Source organism: Nycticebus coucang, chromosome 4, assembly GCF_027406575.1.
Source record: "Nycticebus coucang isolate mNycCou1 chromosome 4, mNycCou1.pri, whole genome shotgun sequence".
Taxonomy (NCBI): domain Eukaryota; kingdom Metazoa; phylum Chordata; class Mammalia; order Primates; family Lorisidae; genus Nycticebus; species Nycticebus coucang.
In genome coordinates, this window is record NC_069783.1 from 145,363,121 (window position 1) to 145,389,759 (window position 26,639).

Below are 26,639 nucleotides of genomic sequence, written 5' to 3' on the forward strand. Positions count from 1 at the left end.
CGTCTTGGTTGAACAAGCAGGGCCTTGACAGAGTAAGTGCTATGTAATCATCATTGTAGAGAGAAGAGGAAACTGAGGCACAGAGAGGTTGTTCACAGGTGCAGCTGGGAAGCAGTCACGTGGGGGGGGGCAAGATGGGAACTCAGGCCAGAGGGCTCTGGCATCTTCTCTAAATTGCCACACTTTGCCTACATAAGAAACGTTTTCTGGAGGAAGGCTCAGCATATCATGGTCCACATTTCTTCCAGAATCATCACTCACTCATTTGTTCTGCATTCAGCAAATTTAATGCACTCAGCCTTAAAAGGTGCCTGGCAATGTGCTAGGTGCTGGAAACAGGACCACAGACAAGGTGGCCAGGGCTGTGACCTCAAGAAGCTTAGGTCCTAGGGAGGGCAGTGAATAATATACAAGGCATGGACAGACTGCAGTAACTACTTTCCAAGAAATAAACCAGACACTGTGAGAGGGGTCAAAGAAAGGATGGGAGGGTGGCTAGGGAGGGCCTCTTGGAGGAGGTGACATCTAAGTCAAGACCTGGATAAGAAGTAAACAGCCATATGAAAACATGTGGGAAGGGTGTTCTAGACAGAAGTAACAGAAAATGTGAATGCTCTCAAGATGGGAGAGGGTGTAGCTTCCTTAAGAACCTGAGAGGAGGCTGCTACAGCTAGAAGGGAAGGAGAAAGACAGAGGGCAGGGACGTGCAGGTCCTCAGGGACACAGTAAGACCTAGACTTATTCTACCCAGAGTCCCCAAGGACCAGGCCTGCAAAGGTGAGAATGGAGGCTAGGAAACCAGCCAAGAGGCTCCGAGATGCTAGGCCTTTGGACATGATGAGGAACAAGGGGGCAGGATGACTTAAGACATGAATTATGACCTTGAGGATCAGGCTTCAATGGCAATTCATCAGGTAAGGACTTGTTTTGAAAAGCAAGGATGAGCCAGCCAGCCATTCCCTTCCTCGCACCCTCCAAATGACAGATTGGCCCTTCTTCCCAGTTCATCTCCAGGGCCCCCCAACTTTGCAAACTGAACTCAATGCAGAAGGTGCAGGCTCCAAAGCTGCATGGACATTCATCCAATTTCAGACCACCCAGCCATTCTCTGCCTCACCCCTGCTGTGTCTCTGAGCTTAGTTTCTCCATCTGTCCCTCCTGCCTACTTCCAGAATCAAAGTGAAGGCCTGAGTTTCTGGCACTCAGGGAGTCAGGTAAAGCCTGGATTCGAATCCCAGCTCTGCCACTTCCTGGCAACAGACCATGAGCTCAGGCAACAGACTTAACTTCTCTGAGCCTCATCTCTAAAATGGGCCTAAGAGTGTCAATCTCAAAGGGCTGTCATGAACAGGAATCAACTCCTTAAACCAGTGATTTTCCACTGGTGTGCCGTGAGAGAATCTAAGGTGTGCCATGAAAAAGTTTTAGAGATCATTAATTAAATTAGTTTTGAAAGAAGTTCAAAGCACAGTAAGTATATTCTTTTTTTTTTAACTAGTTTTTTATATACATAATTTAAATGTGTATGCCACAGAAGTTTAATTATAGGTTCAAGTGTGCTGTGAGATGAAAAAGATTGAAAAATACCTCCCTACACGGGAAGTATTTAAGAAGATACCCTAGCATGGAGGGAGCGTTTGAAAGAATACTAGTGATTTCTAACATCATCATTCGTTATTCAGTTATTCCAACATTTAATGAGCACCTAATACATGCTGGGAGTTGGGCTATGGTAGCCAAGAGTCACAGCCTCAGCCTCCCAAGTCTATTCATACTGTGGACCCACACCTGGGAGGGAGGGACAGGTTCTGCCTGCATAGGTGAAAGCAGGCCTCTTGCAGGAGGGAGTCCCCTGCAGGTGAAGCAGGCAGGTGGAGAAGAGGGGGAAGGGTGTTCTCAGCAAAGGGAACAGTCAGTAGAGAGGCACAGGCAGGAAAGAACCCAACATGACTGAGCAGCTGCAAGCAGCTTACTGAACAGAGGAGGGTCTGGTGGGAGGGTCTGGAAGTGATTGAATGGGGAGACGGGGAGACTGCATTTCTCTTGGATGTGAGATTCACCTGAAAACGCCAAAGGGCCCAGTTTGCAACTGGGCCTGTTCAGTCGTAACACTTTGGGGCTGCCTGGGCACTCTTGGGCCACAGCAAGGGGAAAATAGAGAGAATACGGCCTCAGGCCTGGGGTTCAAATTGCTAAGAGGCTCTAGGACTTCCCTCATCTTGGCCATAGATTCTTTGGCTACAAACTAGAGAAACAGCTTCAAACAGTCTTCAAAGGCTGCTGTGAAAGTTCTAGAAGCAGGTGACCAAGCAAAGATGAAGCTCATCCTGGGGTCACTGACCTCTTTGAGCACTGGGTAATAGCTTTCCTCAGAAAAATGTACCTATAATGTTCAGTTGACAATGCTAGGGGTTCAAGGATGCCTTAAATTCAAGGTCTGTGATGAGAAAAGCTAATTGCAGGGCTACTTTGGAGGGGGGTGGGGGAAGAGACAGGCTGGATAGGACATCATGCCAGTCAGGAATCCCTGCAATGACCCCTCAACTTCATCAAGTGCTCAGAGGAATTCTCCCTTTAGACTGAGACTAGAATTCTGCCAAGTACTGTAATTTCAGGGTCAAGGCCCCCAGGGGGCTGTCAATCATATACCTTAGGTTGAAATGGAATTTTCATCCATTTGGGTGAACAGATGGAGATGGGGATACAGAGAAAAGGGGATAATTTGGAAACTGAAAGCTGCTTCCAGTGAGGGTATATGCACTCTTGAGTCTGTCTGCGGTGGGTGATACAGATACTAAGCACCATGGGAAAAGGCCTGGAAGGAGGGCTAGACAGAATAAGGAGAATGTTATCAACTCCTCTGATCATTCATTTGGCTTCAGCACTGAACCAAGTCCTGCAAACATCCTGAGTTTTGTGCTTTTACATGCTCACTCTGCAAAAGCATTTTCCATGCATCGTCTGAGCTCAGAGAGACGACGCAACGTGCCCAAGGTTTCACAGCTAGTGGCAAACCTTGACTGCACTAGACCAAGGCCGAGTTACTTACCAGAAGAAAGCTGCACAAAGCAGACAGGTCAGATATGAGCAGAGGACAGCAAAGACCTGGAGATGGCTTCAGAAGAAAAAGCAGGGTGACTTAGCAGATGAACAGAAGGTAGTTTCCATGTTGCCCAGAGCCAGGGACCCCACTAGAGGGCCTAGCCAAGGGACCAGGGCCTGTCCAACATTCATGCCACCCTGCTTGATCTTAGCAAGGGACGTATCCTGGCAACATGGCAGTGAGAATGGAGGGTAAGGGTTTCCAACTCAGAGCCCCAGGTTCAAATCCTGCTTCTGCCCCTTGCCAGCTAGTCACTTGGAAAAAGGACTTCACTTCTCTGAGCTTCAGTCCTCCCTCCCTGAAAAGTAATAATAATAACCTTTTCTCATGGAAGCTATTAGGAGGGTCAAGGAACTCTCTTGTGTGAAGGGCCAGGCAAGCCCACCAAAAACACCAGCACTGGCAAGATGGGACATGAGAAGGCTGGGGCTCTGTCTGTGCCTTGAATGTGCCCCACGGTGCTGGGCAAGTCCCCTATCGGCTTTGGAATTCAGCCTTCTCCATGCTATCACCAGAAGGATCATGTTTCTAAGGAGACAGAGATGAGCAGAGGCCTGCTCTCTCTATGCTGCAGGGATCTGGCTTCTGTTTGAGGACCAGATTTCCCCTGCCGGCAGAAAGGGAAATTCAGCCCCATAATGGAGGCTGGGGCCACAGAGGTTCCCCTGCCAAGGGCTGTCTCCAGAGGAGCCAGGAGGAACTCCGGGGGGCCTTTGGATGCACTTACCTCCCCTGGACACTCTCATCTCTGGGCTCTGGCCCTTGTGCCTGCTCACCAAGGCTGTCTTCCGGCAGTGCCCTATAGAGGCAAAGGAGATACTGCATCAGGGATGGGTGCCCCAGAGAAGGGCTGGGCCCCTCAGAGAGGCAGAGAGGGTTCAGGCTCCCAAGAGTCCTTGACAGTGACATCTAGGGGAAGGAGTCTGGAGAACGAGCTCTGGAGAAGATGTTGTAGCTAAGGTCTCAACTTGCCTGTTCCTACAATAAATGAATCAGGTTATTTCTAAGGCAGATAGTTGTGAGCTGAGTGTTTGAGCTGAGGTACCACTGCCTTAGGGAGTACCTGGGTCTCTGCCAACCAGGCCTCTCCCTTCCTCTTGGTATAGGGACCTGGACTTTGGGAACAGCAAATATAACAATATGCAACAACAATTCCCAGTACACCACTATCACCATCTGGGACTGCTGGGTATGGTTGATGAGGCTGTGTACTGCACAACTCCAAAGGGTACCATGAACCCAACCTACAATGAATATGGCATTCCCCGGAGTTGGAGAATGTCCTGCCACCATCAGCTAACACTGACCAAAAGCCTACTATGCCAAGTTTCTGGTGTCATTTAAACCCTACTAAGAGGACAGAATGACAGTTTTACAGATGAGAAAACATGACACCAAGAAGAAGAGCAACCAGCAGAACCAGCTTTGCCCACTAGATATATGAAACTCCAGGGCCCAGCTCTTAACCACTACAGTACAAGAATGAGGTCACGTCCATTCCATGGCCTGGCATGCAGCAAGGACCAGCCTGAAGTGGAACCAAGGCGATTTTTGTAGCTTGGGGGCAGGATGGATATATCTGAATGCTGTATCCTTATCCTTCAGGAAGTGGAGGACTTTTAGTCCAATTCTCATGTTTTCCCATTTTACAGATGGGACAACTGAGGCCCACAAGGATAAATCACTTTATAGACTCACACACTGAGTGACTGAGTCTATAGAAGTCCCTCCTCTTGCTCTTGTTTCAGGAGGCAGAGGTGGTTTAGAATGCAGCTCTGCAGATGGCCAGCTCCCTGGCTATGAAGATCATCACTCCTCTGGGACTCAGTATTCCTCTTCTGTAAAAAGGGCTATTAGATAACTGTAAGCTATGTAAAAATCTCAGCTTTTATTATTCTTTGTGCTGTAATAGAAATAAACTGGCTGTGGGCTGTTGTCTGCCTTTCTTTGTCCTTCCTTCCTATTCGCTCACTCCTCGCCTCTATACGGTCTTTTCTATTCCTGAAATTATCACCCCAATTAGTACATCCAGATCCAGATGGAGAACGGGTCCCAGGTGCAGCCTTCATAACCAGCCCTCCCCCACCCCAAGCTACAGAATGCTTAGGCCTGGCACTCTTGGGGCACAGGAGGCCAAGCCCTCTTAGAACAAATAAAACCAATTAGGGACCAGACACTCGAAGCTCTTCTGGAGGCAGGATGGCGTGAGCCCAGATGCCCTCAGGCAGTCCTTGAAATGCCAGTGAGCCCAAGAAGCCTGCCAGCCAAGCAGCTCCCACGGCCCAAGAGCCCAGCCTTCCTGCTCTGGGGAACACAGGCCCTTTCAGAGCGATGGGACGGGGCTGCTAGGAATGCCAGTCTCTTAGAGCTGTGCGCTCAATATGCAGCCACCAGCTGCACGCAGCTATTTAAATTCAACTTAGGCAACATTAAATTAATTTAAAATTCAGCTTCTCCTTCATACTGGCCACAGTGTAAGTGCCCAGCAACCACATGTGGCCAGCGGCTACTGGACAGCACAGATCTAGAATGGGGTGGGCAAACTGTGACCCTCAAGCCACATCCAACCCACAGCCTGTTGGTGTATGACCCTTGAGCTAAGAATGGTTTGTACATTTGTTTCAATGGAAGAGAGGGCGCAGAGCAGGAAGAGGACAGAAGAGGTAGCAACAATGGTAAAAACCACTGGTGCACCACAAACCCTGAACCATTCACTCCTCTGGGTATTTATAGAAGTTTGCCAACCTCTGTTCTGGAACATTCTCATCATTGTGGAACATTCTACTGAACAGCACTGATTAGAAGAAAAATGAGAGGGAAGGACAGGGGTAAATGATCCCTGCTTTTCTTGGCAGAGGAACATCAGTAACAGAGGCTAGCATTTATTAAGCACCATTTAGCACCGAACCCAGGGCTTCCCATGCCCTGCCTCGTTTCATCCACATCTCAGCCTAGTGGCGATGGTGGTGAGGGTTGCCATGCTGTCCACTTATGTGGGTACAGGCTGAGCCTCACATTGTTAGCCTCCCATGCCCCAAGAGTACTAGGCTTTAGTATTCTATAGATTGGGGGTACAAAGCAGAATCACCACCTCAGCCAATCCAAATAGCAAACAGAAACCCCAGGGAAGAAAAAAAGACAAGAAGGAAAGGGGATTTTTTAATCTCTCTCTCTCTTTCTCTCTCTCTCTGTTGCTGGGACTAGAGTGCAGTGGTGCAATCATGGCACACCACATCCTCAAACTCCTGCGCTCAAGTAATCCTCCTGCCTTAGCTTCTTAAGTAGCTAGGATTACAAGGAATGAGCCATCACACCCATATTTTCCTTCTGTATGATAAAGGAGTAAATTGATTATTTTTTGACATGTATACTAGACATAGTATTGGCTCAGACTGCGTAGGTTCAAATCCCGGCTGTACCAGTTACTGGCTGTGCAACCTTGACAAGTCACTTATCCTCCACCAGCCTCAGTCTCCTCATCTGTAAAATGGGGATGATGATACAGATTGAGTAGCCCTAATGTGAAAATCTAAACTCTGAAATGCTCCAGATCCCAAACTTTTTGAGCGCCAACAAGACACTAGCAGGAAATGCTCATCAGAACATTTTAGATTAGGAATGCTCAACTGGTAAGTACAATGCGAAAATTCCCCAATCCCCCCCCCCATTTTAAATTTGCAGCACTTCTGATCTCAAGCATCTCAGATAAAGGAATACTCAACCCATAATACCTCCTAGGAGAACACCTGAACATGCCTAGTGCAGATAAGGAACTGGCCTCCTAGGTGTGCTGGGAGGAACAAGTAAATCAGGACGTGTTACAACAGCACCTGGCCACCCACAGCGAGTGCTATGGAGCACAGCCGTGTGAAGTGAGGATTTTTATTCCTACTTGATAAGGGAGGAAATTGAAGCTCCAAGAGCAGAAGCCACACAACTAGTAAGAGGAAAAGCCAATTTCCTAATGTGGTTCTGTCCCCAAGATGCCATGCTTGGAACGGCCCATGAGCCGGGGGCAGTAGGATGCCACGGGGGATGGACTTTGCTCCCTCTTCCCCTTCCCTCATTAGCTACCCTGAAGGAAGGGGACGGGAGAGGGCTGCTCCACCTATGAGATCCCCTTAGATCCAGCTTCATTCATTCCACCAATGTTTACTGAGCACCTAGTATGTGCTGGGTGCAGATCCAGACACTATGATACATCAGGGGCAACAGACACAGGCAGGTCCCTACCTTCATGGAGCTGACACTCTAGTGGGGAAGAGGCAAACTGGCATGTGAGACAGTGACGCACTGATAAATGCTTAGAAGGAAATACGGCCACGATGAGAGGTGCAGACGTTCCATAGGGACTGAAGGAGCGGGGTCGACATTTACACCAGGGAGACTAAATTGATTTTGGCTTAAATCTATACAACTTTTCTACGTTAGCATCATTTCCCCAAGCTCAGCAGATGAAGAGGTTCCCAAGAACAATGTGGTGGTGGGGGGGTGAGGAGGGGATCTGGTGGCACACAAAGCCAGCTAAGGAGGCAGGTCACTGCACTTACGGAGTGGCCTTGGAGGGTGGCTCAGTGCCCACGTGCCCATGCTTAGCCATTAGCCCTGCAATCCCTCCCCGTGGGAACCAGCTCTTAAACATTCCATTGCCACGGTTACTGCTCACCCTGTTGGGCCACCCTGACCACACCACCTCCTGCCTGCCACACCCCAACTCCCCACCGAGTTGGACAGAGAGGGTAGCTCGCTCTCTCCGGCAGGGCCCCTGGGAACCAGAGACCTCCGACCCACTGCAGAGGGAAGCCAGCCAAGAAAAACCTGCCAGATTCCAACAGGGTGAGAGGAAGGGAAATGTAATTCTGAGGCTTGGATGCTGCTTGAGCATTAAAAAGCATACAGAGTGGTTCAAGAGGGGAGGAAGGGTGGGCAAGCCGGCATGTGGTCTTAAAAACATTAGCTCATACTTATTAAGCATTTATTGTATACCAGGAACTCAGCTAAAGATTTTACATATGTCATTGCTTTTGTCCTCACAACACCCACCCCAGGGCCCCCTCTGACCCTCCTTTATTTTAACCAGCTATTGACTGGGGCTCAAAGAGGTGAGGTGACCTGCCCAAGGACACACAGTTGGTAGGCAGGGGACCCAGGAGAAAACACCAAATCTCTTTCTCTCCAGAGCCTCTCTGCTCCCTAGATCTGGGATCTCTTCCCTGACTTGCTTTGCATCTTTTACCTAAAACCATCAAAGCAGGGCTGTCTCAGCCTCCCCCCACAGGCCCAGTTCAGCACTCTGTGAGGTACAAGCCGGGGTGGGAACCGATGAGGCCAGGGTCACCTCGCAGCTCCCTACCTCAGAGGCTATATGTCCTAGGTCAGTCTGGGGCAGTTCTCTTGAGCCTCAGTGTTGTCATCTGAGAAATGGAAATAACTCTGGAACAGTGAGTGTCATGAAGAACTATGTAACTTTCATCGAGCCTGGCACAGATTCGACCTGCAAAACATGAGCAGTTAGTACTCACATTGTGATCACTGTCATCACAGCACACGGACAAAGATGGTTAGGAGTGTGAACAAACTAAGGAACTTGTGTTCTGGCGAGGTGAGCTCAGCAGTGCCTTCTTTCCCAGTGTCTGTTTCTTAACCTTTTGGTGACATCTTTTACCACCTCTATCAGGCATTCGCAAGTCCCTTCTGTGAAGGGCCATAAAGCCACTGTTTTGGGCTCTGTGGACCACAGGGTCTCTGTTACGACTCCTCAACTCTACTGTCGGGCAGAAACAACCACAGACGACACATACGTGAACGCCTGTAGCTGTGTTCCCGCAAGGCTAGGCACAGAACCAGCCAGTGAGTGACAGCGGTTCCATGGGCCACAGTCTGCCAACACCCTGGGTGTATGTCATGAATGAAAAACGTGTCTCCCGGGTAAGGAGGGGTAAACCCACAAAATACAAACACAGTGAGCCGAGCTAGAGGCTGGTGTGCATTTAGGCTCTGGGCCCCATCTCAGAAGGGGAGGACCAGGGTGGCCAGCCTTTGGTAAGAGAAAAACGTATCATTTCTGAAAAACAAATCGTTGATTAAAAACAGAAGAAAAAGAAGTCCATGAATACACAGGGCATCACCTGGCATCCTGTGTGTTACCAGGAAACTACTTAGGGAGTTGTGTACACAGTTGTCCTTCCGCATCCGTGGGGGCTTCTTCTAGTACCTTTGAGGATACCAAAATACACAGATGCTCACGACCCTCATATAAAACATCGCAGCATTTGCATATGCCCTGTGCACATCCTTTGATATACTTTTTTTTTTGGCAGGGGCTGGGTTTGAACCCACCACCTCCGGCATATGGGACCGGCGCCCTACTCCTTGAGCCACAGGCGCCGCCTCCTTTGATATACTTTAAATTGTCTCTACATCACATATACAACCTAATGCAACGTAAAGGCTACATAAATTGCTGTTATGCCACATTGTTTAGGGTATAACAAGAAAGAACATCTGCACATGATCAGTATAGGGGCGACCGTCCACTTTTTTCCCCTGAGTAGCCTCAATCTTGGTTGGTTGGAGTCACAGATGAGGAATGCACAGATACGGAGGGCCAATTGTATGTTCTGGCTCTATCTACTGCCCTAGAGGGTAGGCACTGTTATTGGTCCCATTTTATAGAAGGGGAAACTGAGGCTCAGAGAGGTGAAGTGCTTTGTTGGGGGGCCCAAAGACGGTAACTGGCAGAGCCCAAACTGGAACCAGGTCTGTGTGATGCTAAAACTCAAGCTCTTAAGTGCCCTCCCAAATGTCTACCCCACCTGGTGCACAGACAGGGAAGCTATTTGCCCCAGGTCAGGCAGCTGCTCAGGGCAGTGCCTGGCTCTGACTCCTGGCCCATCTCTCAGCCTTCCCCCTCGCACCTGGCACAGCCCCTGCTCTGGGCTTCCTGACACTGCCAGATAAACAAGGCAAACAGGATACATCCAGGGCGATTTGCAGGGGCCGTGGCTTCCTGCACCAGCCCCCACATGGGATCCCGCCCCCAGGCCTCCGCCCAGAAGCTGTCAGAGGTGGGGACTGAGCCCAGAGACGGAAATCCTGCACACCCGGCACCACATCTGATTACTAGCAATTCAGCCCTGAATTGGGGTGAAATAACTTCTCTGTGCCTCAGTTTCCTCATCTGTAAAAGGACATGCTATTAGTACTTGTGAGGATTAAGCAAATAAACTGCTCTAAAGCACTCAAAACACAATTTGGTTATAGTACCACTGTTATTCCTTCCCTTTTCAGTGGTTCTTAAACTTCGGTATGCAGCTGAACAGCCTGAAACGGCTTAAAAGGCAGGTTCCTGGGGCTGCCCCCCAAATATTCTGACATGGAAGATACAAGGTGGAGCTTAGCAATCTGCATTTTAACAAGTGCTGCCTACTCGCCTCTGCTCTATGAAACACCACTTAGGTCACTGAATTCAAGGACTATTTACTGCCCACCCACTGGGGCCAGGCATGGAGCAGGCACTAGTCACAGGGTGTGGGGGCTGAGAGTAAAGGTCCAAAGTTGAACAGGCCCAGGGTGCCATCTTGGCTCAGTCACTCACCAGCTTCTCCCCTTCTCTGAGCCTCGCTCACGTTTTCTCCAAAATAAGTTTGAAGACAGCCTCCACTTCATAGAGCTGTCGCAAGGCTGGCACAGAGCATGGGCTCGGTGACACTAGGTACAATCACGTACTACTCTTTTTTATTGTTGAGATAGAGTCTAACTCTGTGCCCTGGGTAGAGTGCCATGGCATCATCATGGCTCACAGCAACCTCAGACTCTTGTGCTCCAGGCATCCTCCTGCCTCAGCCTCCCAAGTAGCTGGGACTACAGGTGCGAGCCATGACGCTGGGTTAGATTTTTCTACTTTTTGTGGACAGGGTCTTGCTCTTGCACAGACAAGTCTCAAACTCCTGCACTCAAGCAATCCTCCTGCCTCAGCCTCTCAAGAGTGCCAGGATTACAGGTGTGAGCCATCATGCCCAGCTTATGTACTATTCTTTAGGAGAACATCGTCTCACCCGTAAGCAGTGTCCCAGCTATCAGGAGGGCAACAAGCAACATAGTGGGATGGATACAAAGACAAGGAATGTGCAGGCAGCTGTGGGTGTGCCCACCTGGTGCCACATCCCGTTCAAAATACCACATAAAACCCAGCAGACACAGGACGTACACACCGCTGTCCCACACAGCACTATCGCTGGGGAGAAAGCTCCTCTTTGGCCAAGTCACAGATAAGAAATCCAGAGAAGGGAGGCAGCTGCCCCACTCACACAGCTGGTGCACAGAAGCACTGGAAAGGGAATCTGGCTTCTTCCACCTTTTTTGTGCCATGATCCCTTTGGCCACCTGGTGAAAACTGTGGACCAGAATTTCCCAGAATTTTGTTTTGTTTGTTTTTATGTGTGTGTGCTTTTTTCCTTTTGAGACAGTCTCACTGTTGCCCAGGCATCATACATAGCTCACAGCAGCCTCAAACTCCTGAACTTAAGTGATCCTCTTGCCTCAGCCATCTAAATAGCTGGGACTACAGGTGTGCACCACCACACCCAGCTAGTTTATTTTTTTTCTATTTTTAGTAGAGACGGGGGTCTCACTCTGGCTTAGGCTGGTCTCAAACTCCCGAGCTTCAGCGATCTTCCCACCTTGGCTTCCCAGAGTGCTAGGATTACAGATGTGAGCCACTGTACCCAGCCCAGAAAAATGTTTTCAAATGGAATAAGATAAAATAAATAAGAGGAAGAAAAGGAATATACTAAAATCTGGCTAAGAAGATAATTATGAAAAATGCCATGATATATTAGCCTATATGCTCTGTTTATTAAAGGAAGATAGGGCCGGGTGCAGTGGCTCATGCCTGTAATCCTAGCACTTTGGGAGGTGGAGGCAGGTTTGCTTAAGGCCAGTTCTAGACTAGCCTGAGCAATGTAGCAATACCCCATCACTGTAAAAGATAGAATGGTGGCTGGGCATGGTGGCATGCATGCCTGTAGTCCCAGCCTTGGAGGATCACTTGAGCCTAGGAATTTAAGGTTGCATTGAGCTATGATGATGCCACTGCACTCTAAACAACAGGGTGAGATACTGTTAAAGAAAAGGTGGGGGGAAGGAGGGGAAAGGGGAGAGAAGAAGAGAGAAAACTATACTTGTATACTAATTTCACATTTCCAACACAGGGTTTTCTGCTGGGCGCAGTGGCTCATGCTTGTAATCCTAGCACTTTGGGAGGTCAAGGGGGAAGATCGCTTGAGGCCAGGGTTAACCATCCTAGGCAACATAGTGAGATGTCCTCTCTACAAAAACTTTTTTAAAAAATTAGTCAGGCTCGGCGCCTGTGGCTCAAGTGGCTAAAGCACCAGCCACATATACCTGAGCTGGCGGGTTCGAATCCAGCCCGAGCCCACCAAACAACAATGACGGCTGCAACCAAAAAACGAGACAGGCCTTGTGGCAGGCACCTGTAGTCCCAGCTACTTGGGAGGTGGAAGCAGGAGAATCACTTGAGCCCAGAAGTTGGAGGTTGCTGTGAGCTGTGATGCCACAGCACTCTACCCAGGGTGACAGTTTGAGGCTCTGTCTCACAAAAAAAAAAAAAAAAAATTAATTGGGTGGCGGCACCCATATCTCAGTGGGTAAGGGCACTGGCCACATACACCACAGCTGGTGGGTTTGAACCTTGCCCAGACCAGCTGAAACAACAATGACAACTGCAGCAACAACAATAACAATAGAAAATAGCCAGGCGTTGTGGCAGGTGCCTATAGTCCCAGCTACTTGGGAGGCTGAGGCAAGAGAATCACTTAAGCCCAAAAGTTTGAGGTTGCTGTGAGCTGTGATGTCACAGCACTCTATGGAGGGCAACACAGTGAGACTGTCTAAAAAAAAAAAAAAAGTTAGTCAGCTATTGTGGCGGGCATCTGTAATCCCAGCTACTCAGGCTCTCATTCTTGCTCAAGCTAGTCTGAATTTCCTAGGCTCCTGCCTTGGCCTCCAAAAATGCTAGGATCAAAGATGCAAACTACTACACCTGGCCCATCTATTAGTTTTGATTTTTAAGTATTTGCATTAAAATATTATTTATCTTTATTACTTGATCATCCTACTCCCAGCCCTGCTACCTAGGGAATCACCCCCTGGCCCAAGGCAAGAGGAAGTAGTTTTGGATCCTGGCTGAAGTGCAGTGTGCCCAGGACATGCCTCTTCCCACTCTGGGACTCAGTTCCCCACTCACTGACTTCCAGGGAGAAGATGAACTCAAGTCTCCCTCGCCTGGACCACACCCAATCTCAACGACTAGAACCTTTTTAAATTAGATGCCGAAATTGCCTTTTTAGAGAGAAGTATGGAGAAACCTCAAAGATCTAAATGTAGACCTTCCATTTGACCCTACAATCCCATTACTAAGTATCTACCCAGAAGAACAAAAATCATTTTACCACAAAGACATTTGCACTAGAATGTTTATTGCGGCTCAATTCATAATTGCCAAGTCTTAGAAACAACCTAAATGCCCATCAACCCATGAATGGATCAACAAACTGTGGTATATATATACCATGGAATACTATTCAGCCATTAGAGAAGATGGAGAATTTACAGCTTTTACATTTACCTGGATGGAGTTGAAATACATCCTTCTTAGTAAAGTATTGCAAGAATGGAAAAATAAATATCCAATGTACTCCATACTAATATGAAATCAATATATAATTACACGTTCATAAGAACAACAAAATACTAATGCAGTCCAGTTCAGGGTTAGAGGGAAGCAGGAGGGGGGAGGAGGAGGACGTCTGGCAGGAGGGAGGGCCTGAGGTGGGATCTCACCTAATGTGCACTGGGAGGGTGTATAACACGCCCCCTGGGTGAGGGGCTCTTCTACAAATGGAACTTTACCCTGGAAGTGAGAACAATATCACCTAAAAATTGTGCCATCATATTAATTTGAATAAAAAAAAAAATTAGATGCCAAAATTGCGATTCTATGTCAGATTTCCCCTTTAGGCATTCATAACTAACATTTTAAGTACAAAAGGCATCAGTTTCTGTGCTTTAAAATGAGGATAATCACAGCACCTACCTCCCCACCTTCTGCGAGGATGGAATGAGAGAATACTTCCAAAGTTTCTGGCAGCTCCTGACCCACACTACATTCCCAATAAGGGTGGCCAGGCTTCCCCATACTCCAGCTCTCTGTGCCCAGAGCTGTGCAGATGACCTTGGATGAGGCTCTTAAGCTCTCCGACACTCAGCATTCCCACCTGGAAATGGCACCCACTTCACTGGCTCAACGGCTTCTGGTGGCTCAGCACCTGGCACTCTGAAAACCCTTAAGGAACAGAAACCAGTATCCAGTGTTCCTCAGAATCACAGGGAAGAGTCTCAGCTATACATACTCTTGAGGCTCAGGAAAACTGTGCAGCTAAGTCAGTTTGGATTTCTCCAGTCTCCAGCAAATTCCCGCAGGTGCTTTTCCTGCCTGGAGTAAGAGGAAGAGGCTGTTCCAAGCAGATCACTCACCCTTTCCTTGGCCAAGGCTGCATATTCAGCCACTGTGCCTGCCTTCTGTCCCAGGCCAGCACCCAGTTCACTCACCCACCTCAAAGACACACAGCATTAGGAAAACACGGATGTGGCACAAAGCCACAAGGTGGCCCAGCGGTTAACAGAACAGGTAGAAAGAAAGCTGGGAGGGGATGGGGCATTGGGGCCAACATCTGGCTCTATCAAGGATAGGAAGTGAGATCCGGGGCAGGCTGACTTCAACAGCCTCAGTTTGCTCATCTGTAAAATGGGACTGAACTGCCTGCTTCAGAGGATTGCTGTGATACTAATGAGTCAAATGCTTAGGGAAGGAAGGACTTGGCAGGAGGAGGACGTCTAACTGTCAGCTATTAATTTCTCCTCATCTCTAATTAGGGATAAATATTCCACGGCACAATATAAAGGTACTAGATACGACTGTGCAAAAGAAGGATTCATTACCCTGTAAGGCATCCAGGATAAGATGTCAGATGATAAAACGGTTATCGCATCCCATCCTGGTAAATATTTATGTGGGAAAAAATAAATAAACCCATGGAGAGAAACACCCTAAAATATAAAGTGGGACTTCATATTTTCCCTTCATTTTCTGAATTTCCTAACTACTCAACAGTAGATGCTTATCAATGATGTGATGCAAAATAAAAGAATGGAAAAGTGAAATTGGGGTGACTTCTAGATTTGTTGCATAACCTTGGGACCTGGAGCTCTGGAATACAGAGCCAGCTGTGGCCTTGCAGAAAGCCCCAGGCAAGCCCAGAAAGGAGAGCATGGCCAAGGTCACACAGCAAGGAAGTGGCTTTCCTGATACCCAAACCTGGGCTCTTCATGTGCACCTAGGGACCGTCTCTGCCAGCATGATACGGGTTCACTTTCCTAACAAGATTAGGCAGGATCGGCTCTCAGTTAAAAGTGCCGCTCCAGAGTCAGGAGCAGATCCTGGCTGGGCCATGAGCTATGTGAGCTGGGCCAAGATACTGAACCTCTGTGGGCATTAGTTAACTCGTTTGTAAAATGAGCATCATAATAACAGCCATACCATATGGCTTTTATAAGGATTAAATAAGATATTTCAAGCATTTAGTATCATGCCTGGCAAACAGCAGGTGCTCTAGGTTCTATTACTTTATTACTATTATTAGCATTTGGAATCTAGTTGTCTTATGGAGAGTCCATTGTAAGGCATGCAATGATAACCCAGCAGGCACAGGATGGAAAAATTTAGACTTGAGTACTGGGGAGCCATAGCAAGTGTTTGAGCAGGAGGTGAGCAGCATGTCTTTGAAGCTGCTTAGGGCTGGCAGCCGATGCCCAGCTACAGGGACTATCTCCGCCAAGGTCCTTTCTATCAGGCTCCACATCCCTGGCAGTTCTCCCAGTGCTGCTGGGCAAAACCACAGCACAACTCCCACGAAATATATCTCCTACCACTTCCAGTCTTGCCTACTTTCTGGGTGCCAGCTGGGCTGATGAACACCAAACAGCCAACAGGTTGGGGGACTTGAAGCAGCCCACACAGCCTCGCCAGTAAATATTTAACACCTACTGTGTTACAGCCCCTATTCTAACGCAGTGACCAAACATCACAGATGTGATCACCAAGAGGCTCAGAAGCCCAGCAGGGGCTGCAGCACGGCAGAGGAAAAAAATGACCTCTAGTTCAGATCCTAAATACTGGTTTCCAGATAGCCTAGCTCCTACTTTGCAGTGTAACCTTGGAAAAGTCCTATCCCACGCTGAGATCCAGTCCGCTCTTATGTAAAGAGGATCTTACCTGCTTCTGCATGTTTGAGGCAGTATTTTTCAACCTTTATCTCATGGCATATTTGAACCTATAGTTAAACTTTCACAGCACACTTAAATTATGTTGATCAAAACAAAAAAGTAAAAATAATTATACTTACTGTGCTTTGAACTTCTTTCAAAAACAATTTAATGAATGATCTTTAAAAATTTTTGCAGTACACCTAAGATCCTCTCATGGCACGACAGTGTGCCACAGCATTACCAGTTGAAGATCATTGGTTTAGGGGCTGCTGGGAAGATACACCACAATAAAACAACAGTTTCCTCTGGCTGCACCCCCACAAGGAGCCAGGCACTGTGCTCCAGGTGCGTCCTTTCCTTAAATCCTCCCAGCTCTAGACGCCACCCCTTGTCCTATTATTTTTAAACTCAATTATTCAACTCGCAGGTACAATCTCCATACCAGAAAGAACTAGAGAAGGAAAGCTCATGTCTCTTTGGAGCAAAGTCTCCAATCCTCTTCTCCGTTTTCTAAGAGATGACACTGTTGGTTAGTTTGGACTGGAGCCACCCACATCTGCTTTTTCTATGAGGTTACAGCCAAATACATATCTGAATGGAAATTACACAGGCCTTCCCTCCCTCCTTTCCATCCATATACTATCATATCACACCAAGAATTCTCAGCCAGGGGTAAAATCCTGGCTGAGACTGAGACTGAATGAAGTGTCCAGACAACTAGCCCAGGGATAATTGGTAAAATCTACCTGGCACAGGTGGCTCACACCTGTCATCCTAGCACTCTGGGAAGCTGAGGCAGGTGGATTGTTTGAGCTCAGTTGTTCAAGACCAGCCTGAGCAAGAGTGAGACCCTGTCTCTACTAAAAATAGAAAAACTAGCTCAGGTGTTGTGGCCAGTACCTATAGGCCCAGGTATACAGGAGACTGAGGCAAGAGGCTTGAGCCCAAGAATTTGAGGTTGCTGTGAGCTATGATGCCATCGCACTCAAAAATCACACAGTTTGATTATCTTAACCAGGGACCATCTGATGGGTAGAGGATAAGGATGCTGCCCGGGTAGCCTCACCACCACAAAGAGCCAGCCAGCCTCAAATGTCAACAATGCTAGGGCTGAGACTCCTACAACGTAGCCTGTGGAAACTGGCTTGGCTCACTCAACAGTAGGTCTTTCCACAGCGGCAAATTTGCTCCACCACCTGTAAATGCTAAACACCTACTATGTGCCAGGCTCTGTTCTAAGGTGGTGACCAAACCAAACACCACAGGCCAAGCCCCCACCCTCGGAGGGCGCTAGAAGAGGAGACACAGAGTCAAATGCAATTTGCAAGGCCCCTGCCCGCTCCCTCCCTCTTCTTAACACTGCAAGGCCTTCCCCCAGGGGCAGTTAAGCAGTTTGCATCCCCGAGGCAGTGACATACTTATCACAAAGGAACAGGCCTCCTCAAGCTCAGAGTGAGAAATGACACCCTAGGCCCTTGCTAGGGTCTTACAAGCAGCAGGGTCATCTGGAGGCTGGCTAGTCCCATTCCCAAAGAGGTTATGAGTTCACATTTTTTCTTTTTTCTTTTGAGACAAGAGTCTCACTTTGTTGTCCCGGGTAGAGTGCTGTGGCATCGTTCCTCACAGCAACATCATACACTTAGGCTCAAGTGACCCTCTTGCCTCAGCCTCTCTAGTAGCTGGGGGTACAGGCGCCTGCCACAATGCTGGGCTAACTTTCAAAGATAGTGTCTTGCTCTTGCTCAGGCTGGTCTTGAACTCCTGAGCTCAGGCCATCGACCCACCTCAGCCTCCCAGTGCTGGGATTACAGGTGTAAGACACCCCCCACCAGGTGAGTCTTCATTTTAACTAGACCCCAGGCAGTCCCATGCACATTAAAACTTGAGTTTGAAGTTGCTGTGAGCTGAGGCCATGGGCTCTACCAAGGGCAACAAACTAAAACTGTCTCCAAAAAAAAAAAAAACAAAAACAAAACAACTTGAAAAGCACAGTGCTAGATAGCAGCAGGGGTTAGCTGGCCCTCTTTTTTTTATATTTTAGCAATACCAACAAAGTGCCTTCGAAAGACCCTCCACCCAGCAATCTGCAAGTTCCCCTTCTACACAAACTTTGTACTGTCAGATGTTGCTCCTTTTGCCAAACTGACGATTCCTCCCATTTTCCAGATGCAGAGACTGAGGCTGAATGAAGTGTCGAGACAACTAGCACCAGGGGCCAACAACCTCCAAGGTTTCTCCCAGATCTGACACTAGGATTTGGCCACAGCCTAGGTATCTTCCATGCTAGCTTCCTGCCCAGCCACTCTGGCTGTCAGGAGCCGCTTGGAGCAGGAAGGTGGGAAGCTTGTAGCTCACTTAGCAAAAGCAGGGGAGGTTCTGAGGGAGGGTGCAGGCTCAGCGGGCTGAACATCTGAGAGTGCCACTGGTGAGGCTGTCCTGTGCCCGTTCATGTCTAGTCATGCAGAACAGAGGACCAAGCCTCATGAGTTAGAGCAAGCCTTCCCCATGCATCATGCAAAACAGATAATGCAGGGGGCTGCGCAGAGGCAGTGCAGGGCTCCAGGGCCAAGGAGCAGGGTGGAACACCAGGCCTGTTCTCACCAGCTGCAAGTCTTTGTCTCAGTTTCTTCCCCCTTAAAATGGGTTCATACCATTCACTGCAGGAGGCAGCAGTGGGGACTGACTGCATGCACATCAGCAACAAATGGGAGCTGCCATCTGGAGCCCTGGCTTGGGAGGCCAGTGCTGTGTGGCTTCACTCAACTCACTACAACCTCATCCTCCCAGCAGGTGGTCAGCACTGTTGTCCTCCTCACTTCACAGATGGGGAGAGTGAGGCTGAGAGAGGTGCAGTGCCCCCCCTTGATGGAATGCAGAGATATAGCCATGGGAGGGGCAGTCTTGGACCTACAAAGTCAGCATTCCTCACTGGAATTCTACCTCTGCAGACCTGGGTGACCCTGAGCAAACTGCTTTACCTCTGTGAGCCTCTGCTTCCTCCTCAGCAGTGAAATAAGGACATAATAATAATAAACCAGAAAGGGGAAGCCACCTGCAAACAGAGAGCACCATATGCAAACTCCCCTCTGGGCCTCCATGCCATCCTCAAAATGCCCAGAGTTCAGGAACACTTGTTACCCCTGGGCATCTCTGATCTTTCCCAAGGTCTAGGTGCAACTTGGTAAGGCCATGCAAAGCTGTCAGCTTCCAGAGATGAAAAGCCACTTGCTCAAGGTCACCTAGCCAGTAAGCAGCAGAGAACAGGCCTGGGCAGTTAAAGAGGTGGGGTATCAAACCTGAGTGGGCTGCAGGTCGCAGGGGGCTTGGGCTGGCAGGTGCAGGGAGCAGTGACCACTAAGAGCCGCAAACCTGTGGTGGCCGAGGTCTGTCCTGCTGGCTTTTAGCTGGAAGGACTCTTTGAAGGATTGGTCAGCCCTGGGATGGGCCTACCTCTCCCAAAGGCTCCTCCTTCCTCCTTCTAGCCTGACTGCTCACCTGTGGATCACAGCAGGCACCATCTCTCTGGCATCAAGGCTTCTCTTGCAGCAGACTGCAGTTCAGGCCTTCTGGGCCATGCAGTTTCCCTGTGGCCAGACTTGCTTTGTTCTCTGGATTCGCCTCTCATTACTATGGCCAGAGGATGCAGCAACCCATCCCTCCCTGCCAAAACCTTCCATGGCATTCTACCTCCTTCTCAGTTTTCTAGGAGCCACATTAAAGGAAAAAATGTGACTCAATAGTTTTTATTGAATCTGATACCTATAAAATATTATCATTAATAAATGTAAAAATTACTGAGCTATTTCCCATTCTGGTCTTTTTTCCTTTTCATAAGTACAAGTTTTTGAAATCCAGGGTATATCTTCTACTTTCAGTATTTCTCTATCTGGATGCTAAATTTTCAGCAGAAATTTCTCATCTGTACTTAGATTTCATAAAATTTTACAGTTACAGAACTATACTCTCATACCCAAATTGGTCCATATATACAGAAAAGATTTCCAAGAACAGAATTGAGTATCTGCTTTGAAACTTAAATAAACCAAACCCTCAATCCCTTAGCTACAGTAGTTACATTTCAGTAACTACATGTGGCTCACGGTTCAAGTGGCAGACGCATGGGTCGACAAACTCCTTGACATCCCCCGGATAAGAGTCCCAGTCCCTCTGCTCATGTCCTGTCCCCCATCCAACCGTATTATTAATTGTCCTCCTCAGAGTTTTTCAACCACAGCGCCATGGACATTTGTGCCATTACAGCAGGCATTGGGGCGGGAAGGGCGGGAGATTCCTGTGCATCATAGGATGTTTAGCAGCACCCCAGTTTCTACCCGTAAGATGCCAGTAGCTTACCACCTCCCCCAGTCATGACAACAAAAAATATCTCCAAATACTGCCAAGTGTCCCCTGATAGGTAAACAACAACCCCTATCAAGAACCATGGGCCTGGCTTGGCACCCGTAGCACAGTGGTTATAGGGCCAGCAACATACATGGAGGCTGGCGGGTTCAAAACTGGCCCAGGCCAGCTAAACAACAATGGCAACAATAACAAAAAAATAGCTGGACCTTGTGGTAGGTGCCTGTAGGCTGAGGCAAAAGATTCACTTGAGCCCAAGATTTTGAGATTGCTGTGAGCTGTGATGCCTTGGCACTCTACCGGAGGTGACAAAATGACACTCTGTCTCAAAAAAAAAAAAGAACCACGGTCCTACAGGGAATGAGAAGGGCATGAGACTAAGCCGACTCTCTCCGTCTCCCAGGTCCTGGTCCAGCATCTGATGCATGGAGGTGCCCAAGCCTATGCCTGAACATAAGAGGCTTACTCTGCCCTAAGACTCACCACCTCCAGGACACCTTCCTTGAAGCCCCAGCCCAGTTAGTGTTTCCGCTGAGCTCCTACAGCCCCCCTACTCTCATTCCTGGCACAGTTCCCTCCAAGGGTAGGAATTGGGTCTTATTCACTGCTGAACTTTCAAAGCCTTGCCTAGACACTGGTATACAGTAGGTGCTTAATACATATTTGTAGAACTGACCTGAAAAACAGGAATGACTTAGGTTGAAAAGCCCCACAGGGCCACTTTAGTTCAAGGCTTTCTCATCCCAGCAAAGGTGCTAATAATCACAACTCCATTTACACACCAGGAAACGGGCCAATATCTAGCAGAGTTTAGAGAGGGAAACTGAAGTTCACAGTGATGAAGGGTTTGGCCTGTGTTCAAATCAGTGATGTTGAGACTCAAAATTCCTGGTTCCTCCTCTTATTGATCAAGTAAAAATCCACACATGAAAGGAGATGTTTGCAATATATATCAAACATGGTATTTGTATCCAGAACATAAAAAGAACTCTATTAAATCAACAGGGAAAGGACAGGTAACCCAATAAAAAATGCAGAGGTCTAAAGAGATACTTCATAAAAGAGGTTTTCTAAATGGTCACAAAACATACAGAAGAGCTCTCAATCTCCTTATTCATCAGGAAATAAATGTAAATTAAAAGTACACTGTGGAATCACTATACACCTGAATAGCTTAAAAAAAAAAAATACAATACCAAGCATGGGCAGGGATGTGATGCAACCACACTTTGCTGGTGGGAGGGTAACCTGAGACAGTCCCTTTCACATAACTGAGACAAAACGACGTCTTCTGTACAACTCAGCCATTCCACCAAGCATGTACCAATTGAAAGTACATTGGACTGTTCACCAAAGGGCACATACCGAAATGTTCCCATCTCAGCAGCACTGTTCACAATTGTCCCGAGCTGTAAACTACCCAAACGTCCATTAAAAACAGAATAACTTAATAAGTAAATACAAATCAAGATACACTCAACAGCCAGGAGAAAGAATAAACCAGAACTTCACACAACAACAGACACCTCAATGAGCAAAAAAAGTCGACACAAGAGAGACCATATAGCACGGTTCTGGGGATATAAAGGAAGCAAAGCTGATCTCTACTAAGAGAAGAAAGGGCAGTGGTTACCTTTGGTGGGGGGCAGGGGAGAGTGCTGGGCGCAGGAGACATCTTGGGTGGGGAAGGGAGCTGGGCACACACATACACTCATCTCTGGAAAATTCATTGAGCTGTACGTTTATCAAACATCTGTTTTTCTGTATGCATGTTAACCTTCAATAAATACAGTCTTAATCATACTTTGTCAAACACTGAGGAATGGTGTTGCTGGCCCGGGCACTCTCCCGTCTCACACACGTCTGCCGGCTGCTACAGAGACTCCTTTCATTCATTCAATCAACACTCCTTGGTGGGCACCCTCCCAGGGCCGGGCTTGGTGCTCAGCGCCAGGAACATGAAAGTGAATTGGGCCTCAGTTTCCAATAGTGCCACCCACACCCAGCTCCTGGCACAAACACCCTGCCCCCCCCCCCCCATGAAGCCACACTCAATAAACCTGCAGCCGGGCCATGGTGCCCTCAGATCAGATGCCAAGGAGGTGACGTCTGCTTGTCTTCCTCTCTCTCTCCCTCTCAGCCACCCCATGGTGCAAGCAAGTTTACAGGGTTTTTCCTCATGCTGGGCCAAATCCAGCCAATCTGGCACAGGTATCAGGAGTTTCACACTCTGCCACTTGTCTCTGCTGCTATCTCCCCACTGCTCTATCCAGGAGATGCTAGTGCCGCCGGAGGTGCCCCTGGAGGCCCCCTGATGACTTGCAGCTTGTTATTTCCAGGCCAAACCTGTCTCTCAGGTGTCCACTGTCTGCCCCTCACCTCTGTTTACGTATCAAGCCTGGTCTTTCTCCCAACATACTATACCCGCAGCTAGTCCCAGCTCCCTCCTTTCATGCTCATGCCAAAAATCCGGAAGGCTTCGATTTTTCTTTCTTCCCTCCCTCCCTCCCCCTTCCAATTCAGCAGCAAATCCTGTTGACTTCACCTTTAAAACAGAGCCAAAATCCACCACGTCTCAACCACCCGCACTGCTGGGTGTTTGTGTTTTCTGGGAGCCTCCTTTGGGGTGGCCTGGAGCCCACCCTGCTCCAACCCACCTCCTCACTGGCCTCCCTCATTCTCCCCCGTCTCCTCAGTTGATTTTCAACAGGCAGCTGGAGTGATCTTATGAACATGGAACCATGACCATGGCCCTCCTCTGCTCCGAATACTCCCATGGCTCCCACCTGAGGAAAAGCCAGTCCCTGTAAACCATACCTCTTACCTTTGTGCCCAAATTCCCCACTGGGCCCTGCCTTGCTTAGTCTCCTCCTGCCACACTGGCCCCCTGCCCTTCCTCAAACACACACAAGCAGACCCCCTCCCCAGGGCCTGTGGCCAGCTGTGCCCACTACCCTGATGCCATTTCCCCAAACATCCACTCTCAGTTTCCTCCCTCATAAGTCACCTCTTCAAGCCCTCTTTTGATCACCCATTTAATTGTGCAATCTGCCCTCACCAACATGGCAAAGAGGATAAGCCAGTAGGGTCCAGGGCTGGAACCATGGGGCCATTGTTAGTCACTATCTGCACAGCCTGCCTGAGAATGAAGCCAACCCAGGAAGGCGGAGCCAAGAGATGGAAACACAAATAAATCCCTGGTATGAGTTGGGACCCTGGATCCAGCCATGCCTGAAGCTCATCCCTTACATAAGCCAATACATGTACTTTTTTGCTCAATTCCATAGCAGCCAGGTTTCCATCTCTGTTAATCAAGAGTTCCAGCTAATAAGTATCAACACACCCTCTCTCCCACCTTTTACTGGCTGCCTGTTATCTTCTCAGGTTAAACATCACCTTCTTCAGGAAGCATTCCCTGAAAACCAAGACTAAATACTCACCATCAGCCCATGTCCCACGGTCCCCTATGCCTACGCCTCAGCACTCTATGGTTTAAGTGCTGGTTGCCTCCCATTGCCCATACTTGACTGTGGGTGCTTATGGGTTGAGGAGCCCTGCATTCTTTTTTTTTTTTTTGAGACAGAATCTCACTTTGCTCGGGTAGAGTGCTGTGGCGTCATAGCTCACAGCAACCTCAAACTCTTGGGCTCAATGACCCCCTTGCCTTAGCCTCTTGAGTAGCTGGGACTACAAGCACCTACCACAACGCCCAGCTATTTTTAGAGATGGGGTTTCGCTCTGGCTCAGGCTGGTCTTGAACTCATGAGCTCAGGCAATCTACCACCTCAGCCTCCCAGAGTGCTGGGATTATAGGTGGGAGTCACCTGCCTAGCCTCATTGTTTTTTTCTTTTTCTGTATTCCCATGCTGAACACAGAGCCTGTCCCACCCACAGGCATTATTCATATTTCACTTTTCTGTTCAATAAATTTGCTCAACTTTATCAGGGACTAGTGAAAAGAGAATGGATTTTGCAGGAAAATAGACCTGGGTTTCAATTCCCCACCCTTTGTGACGTTAGGTAAAGCATTTAACCTCTCCAGGCCTCACTTTTCTCATCTGTGAAATGGGAGAGTAGCTAAACACACATAAAGATCTTCATGCCACATTGGAGCAGGTTAAATGCTTTTAATTAATGGCAGTTCCTGCTTCCACTTTCTCCTCTAGGAAAGAAATCCTGCTTTTGCCTCTCATTTCTACTTCACCACTGGTGTGAGCATCTTAACTCAGTTCTTGTGACCAGAGTGAGACTGACCCCATGCTCAGGGGCAGTAACTGAAGCCCCGTCAGTGGGAGGGCACAGATATGCAGGGATGAGAACAAGACTCCAGGTGAGTGAATATGAATCAATCCTGGGGACTTGTAAAAATAAACAGAAAAATGTCTGTCTTCCAGCCAAGACTGCTAAGCTAGTGAAATGTATGGCTGTGGCTGCTGCACAGAATTAGGAAAACATGCCCCGAAATGAAGCTACCATGAAAGAAAGCCCATTAAAGACAGTGAGCAAAAAAGCTGGTGTCCTAATACACTGCAGCACCTGGATACAGCTATACCTGAAGGAAGTGTGCCTGAACTTTCCATTTATCTGAGCCAATAAACTGCTTTCTTTTCCTCCCTAAGTTATTTGGAATTATGCCACCACTCACAGTCCACATACAGTAGGGTCTTTTTGACCTCAACATACTTATATCACTTATGTGGACTTCTTCCAGCCCTTGGCATAATATTAAAAAACGTTTTGGGCTTGGCACCTGTAGCACAGTGGTTATGGCACCAGCCACATACACCAAAGGTGGCAGGTTCAAACCCAGCCCAGGCCAGCTAACCAACAATGACAACTGCAACAGAAAATAGCCAGGTGCTGTGGCAGGCGCCTGTAGTCCCAGCTACTTGAAAGGCTGAGGCAAAAGAATTGCTTGAGCCCAAGAGTTTGAGGTTGCTGTGAACTGTGACGCCACAGCATTCTACCGAGGGCGACGTAGTGAGCCTTTGTCTCAAAAAAAAAGTTTTGATAAAACTAAGAAAAATTTATTTCCATAGTCTTACCTGAAGACTCAGGGTGATGGCTGTAGCTAGCTAACCAGCCTTCCTTTTGCCCAAAAGAAGTGGATATGAATTTCTATGTAAGGACCCAACTCTAGGCTATCTTTATTAAAAGGTCACAAGGTTACCTGACGTTTTAGAAAGTCTTACGCTAACTTGCCCCTTCCTCTGCTGTCAAGTGTAGTCTATGGCTTTTTGATTGCATTACCTTCGACTTCTCTGCTGTGGAGGTTTCGCAATGGCTGACCGCCAAAACCTTCTGGAGAGGCTTGACCAAAGTAAGCAAGTAATAAATATTTGCTGAATGTAATGTTCCTAAACAGGATGGCCTTGATGTGGGATTTTTTGTTGTTTTTTTAATTTGTTTGTTTTTGTGGTTCACCCAAGAATCTTGAGGGCTTCATCCCAGTGATATTTTGGGTATATTACTAGGGAAAGGGGTGGACTTTGTTAACAGTTTGCCAGCCTCAGACTGAGGCAGCACAGACTAGGAATCCCTCTTGAACAAACCTTGAGACCCTCCTCCTTCTCACTTGTTCCTGGAAGCAGGAAGAATTTCAAACGCTTTAAGAGCTGCTCAAAACAAGAACACTTGAAAAAATCACAGGGAGGGCTTAGTACCCATAGCACAGTGGTGGGAGTGCCAGCCACATGCACCGAGGTTGGCGGGTTCAAGCCCGGCCCAGGCCAGCTAACCAACAATGACAACTACAACAACAAAAAATAGCCGGGCGTTGTGGCAGGCACCTGTAGTCCCAGCTACTTGGGAGGCTGAAGCAAGAGAATCG

General features: G+C 48.2%; 1 protein-coding gene across 5 annotated transcripts in view; it reads right to left on the bottom strand.

Annotated features, from left to right (window-relative positions):
* TPST2 (tyrosylprotein sulfotransferase 2) overlaps positions 1-26,639 on the bottom strand; it is a 53,145-nt gene that overhangs the window by 14,433 nt on the left and 12,073 nt on the right. For 4 of the 5 annotated variants that reach the window (XM_053588480.1, XM_053588479.1, XM_053588477.1 and 1 more), the window contains exon 2: positions 3,831-3,902. The exons of the other annotated variant lie outside the window; for it this stretch is intronic. Coding sequence is in view for 2 of the 4 variants with exons in the window: in XM_053588477.1 (XP_053444452.1) it covers positions 3,831-3,902 (72 nt within the window). In the remaining 2 variants the exon portion in view is untranslated. The remainder of the gene's footprint in view (positions 1-3,830; positions 3,903-26,639) is intronic. 5 annotated transcript variants of the gene reach the window in all.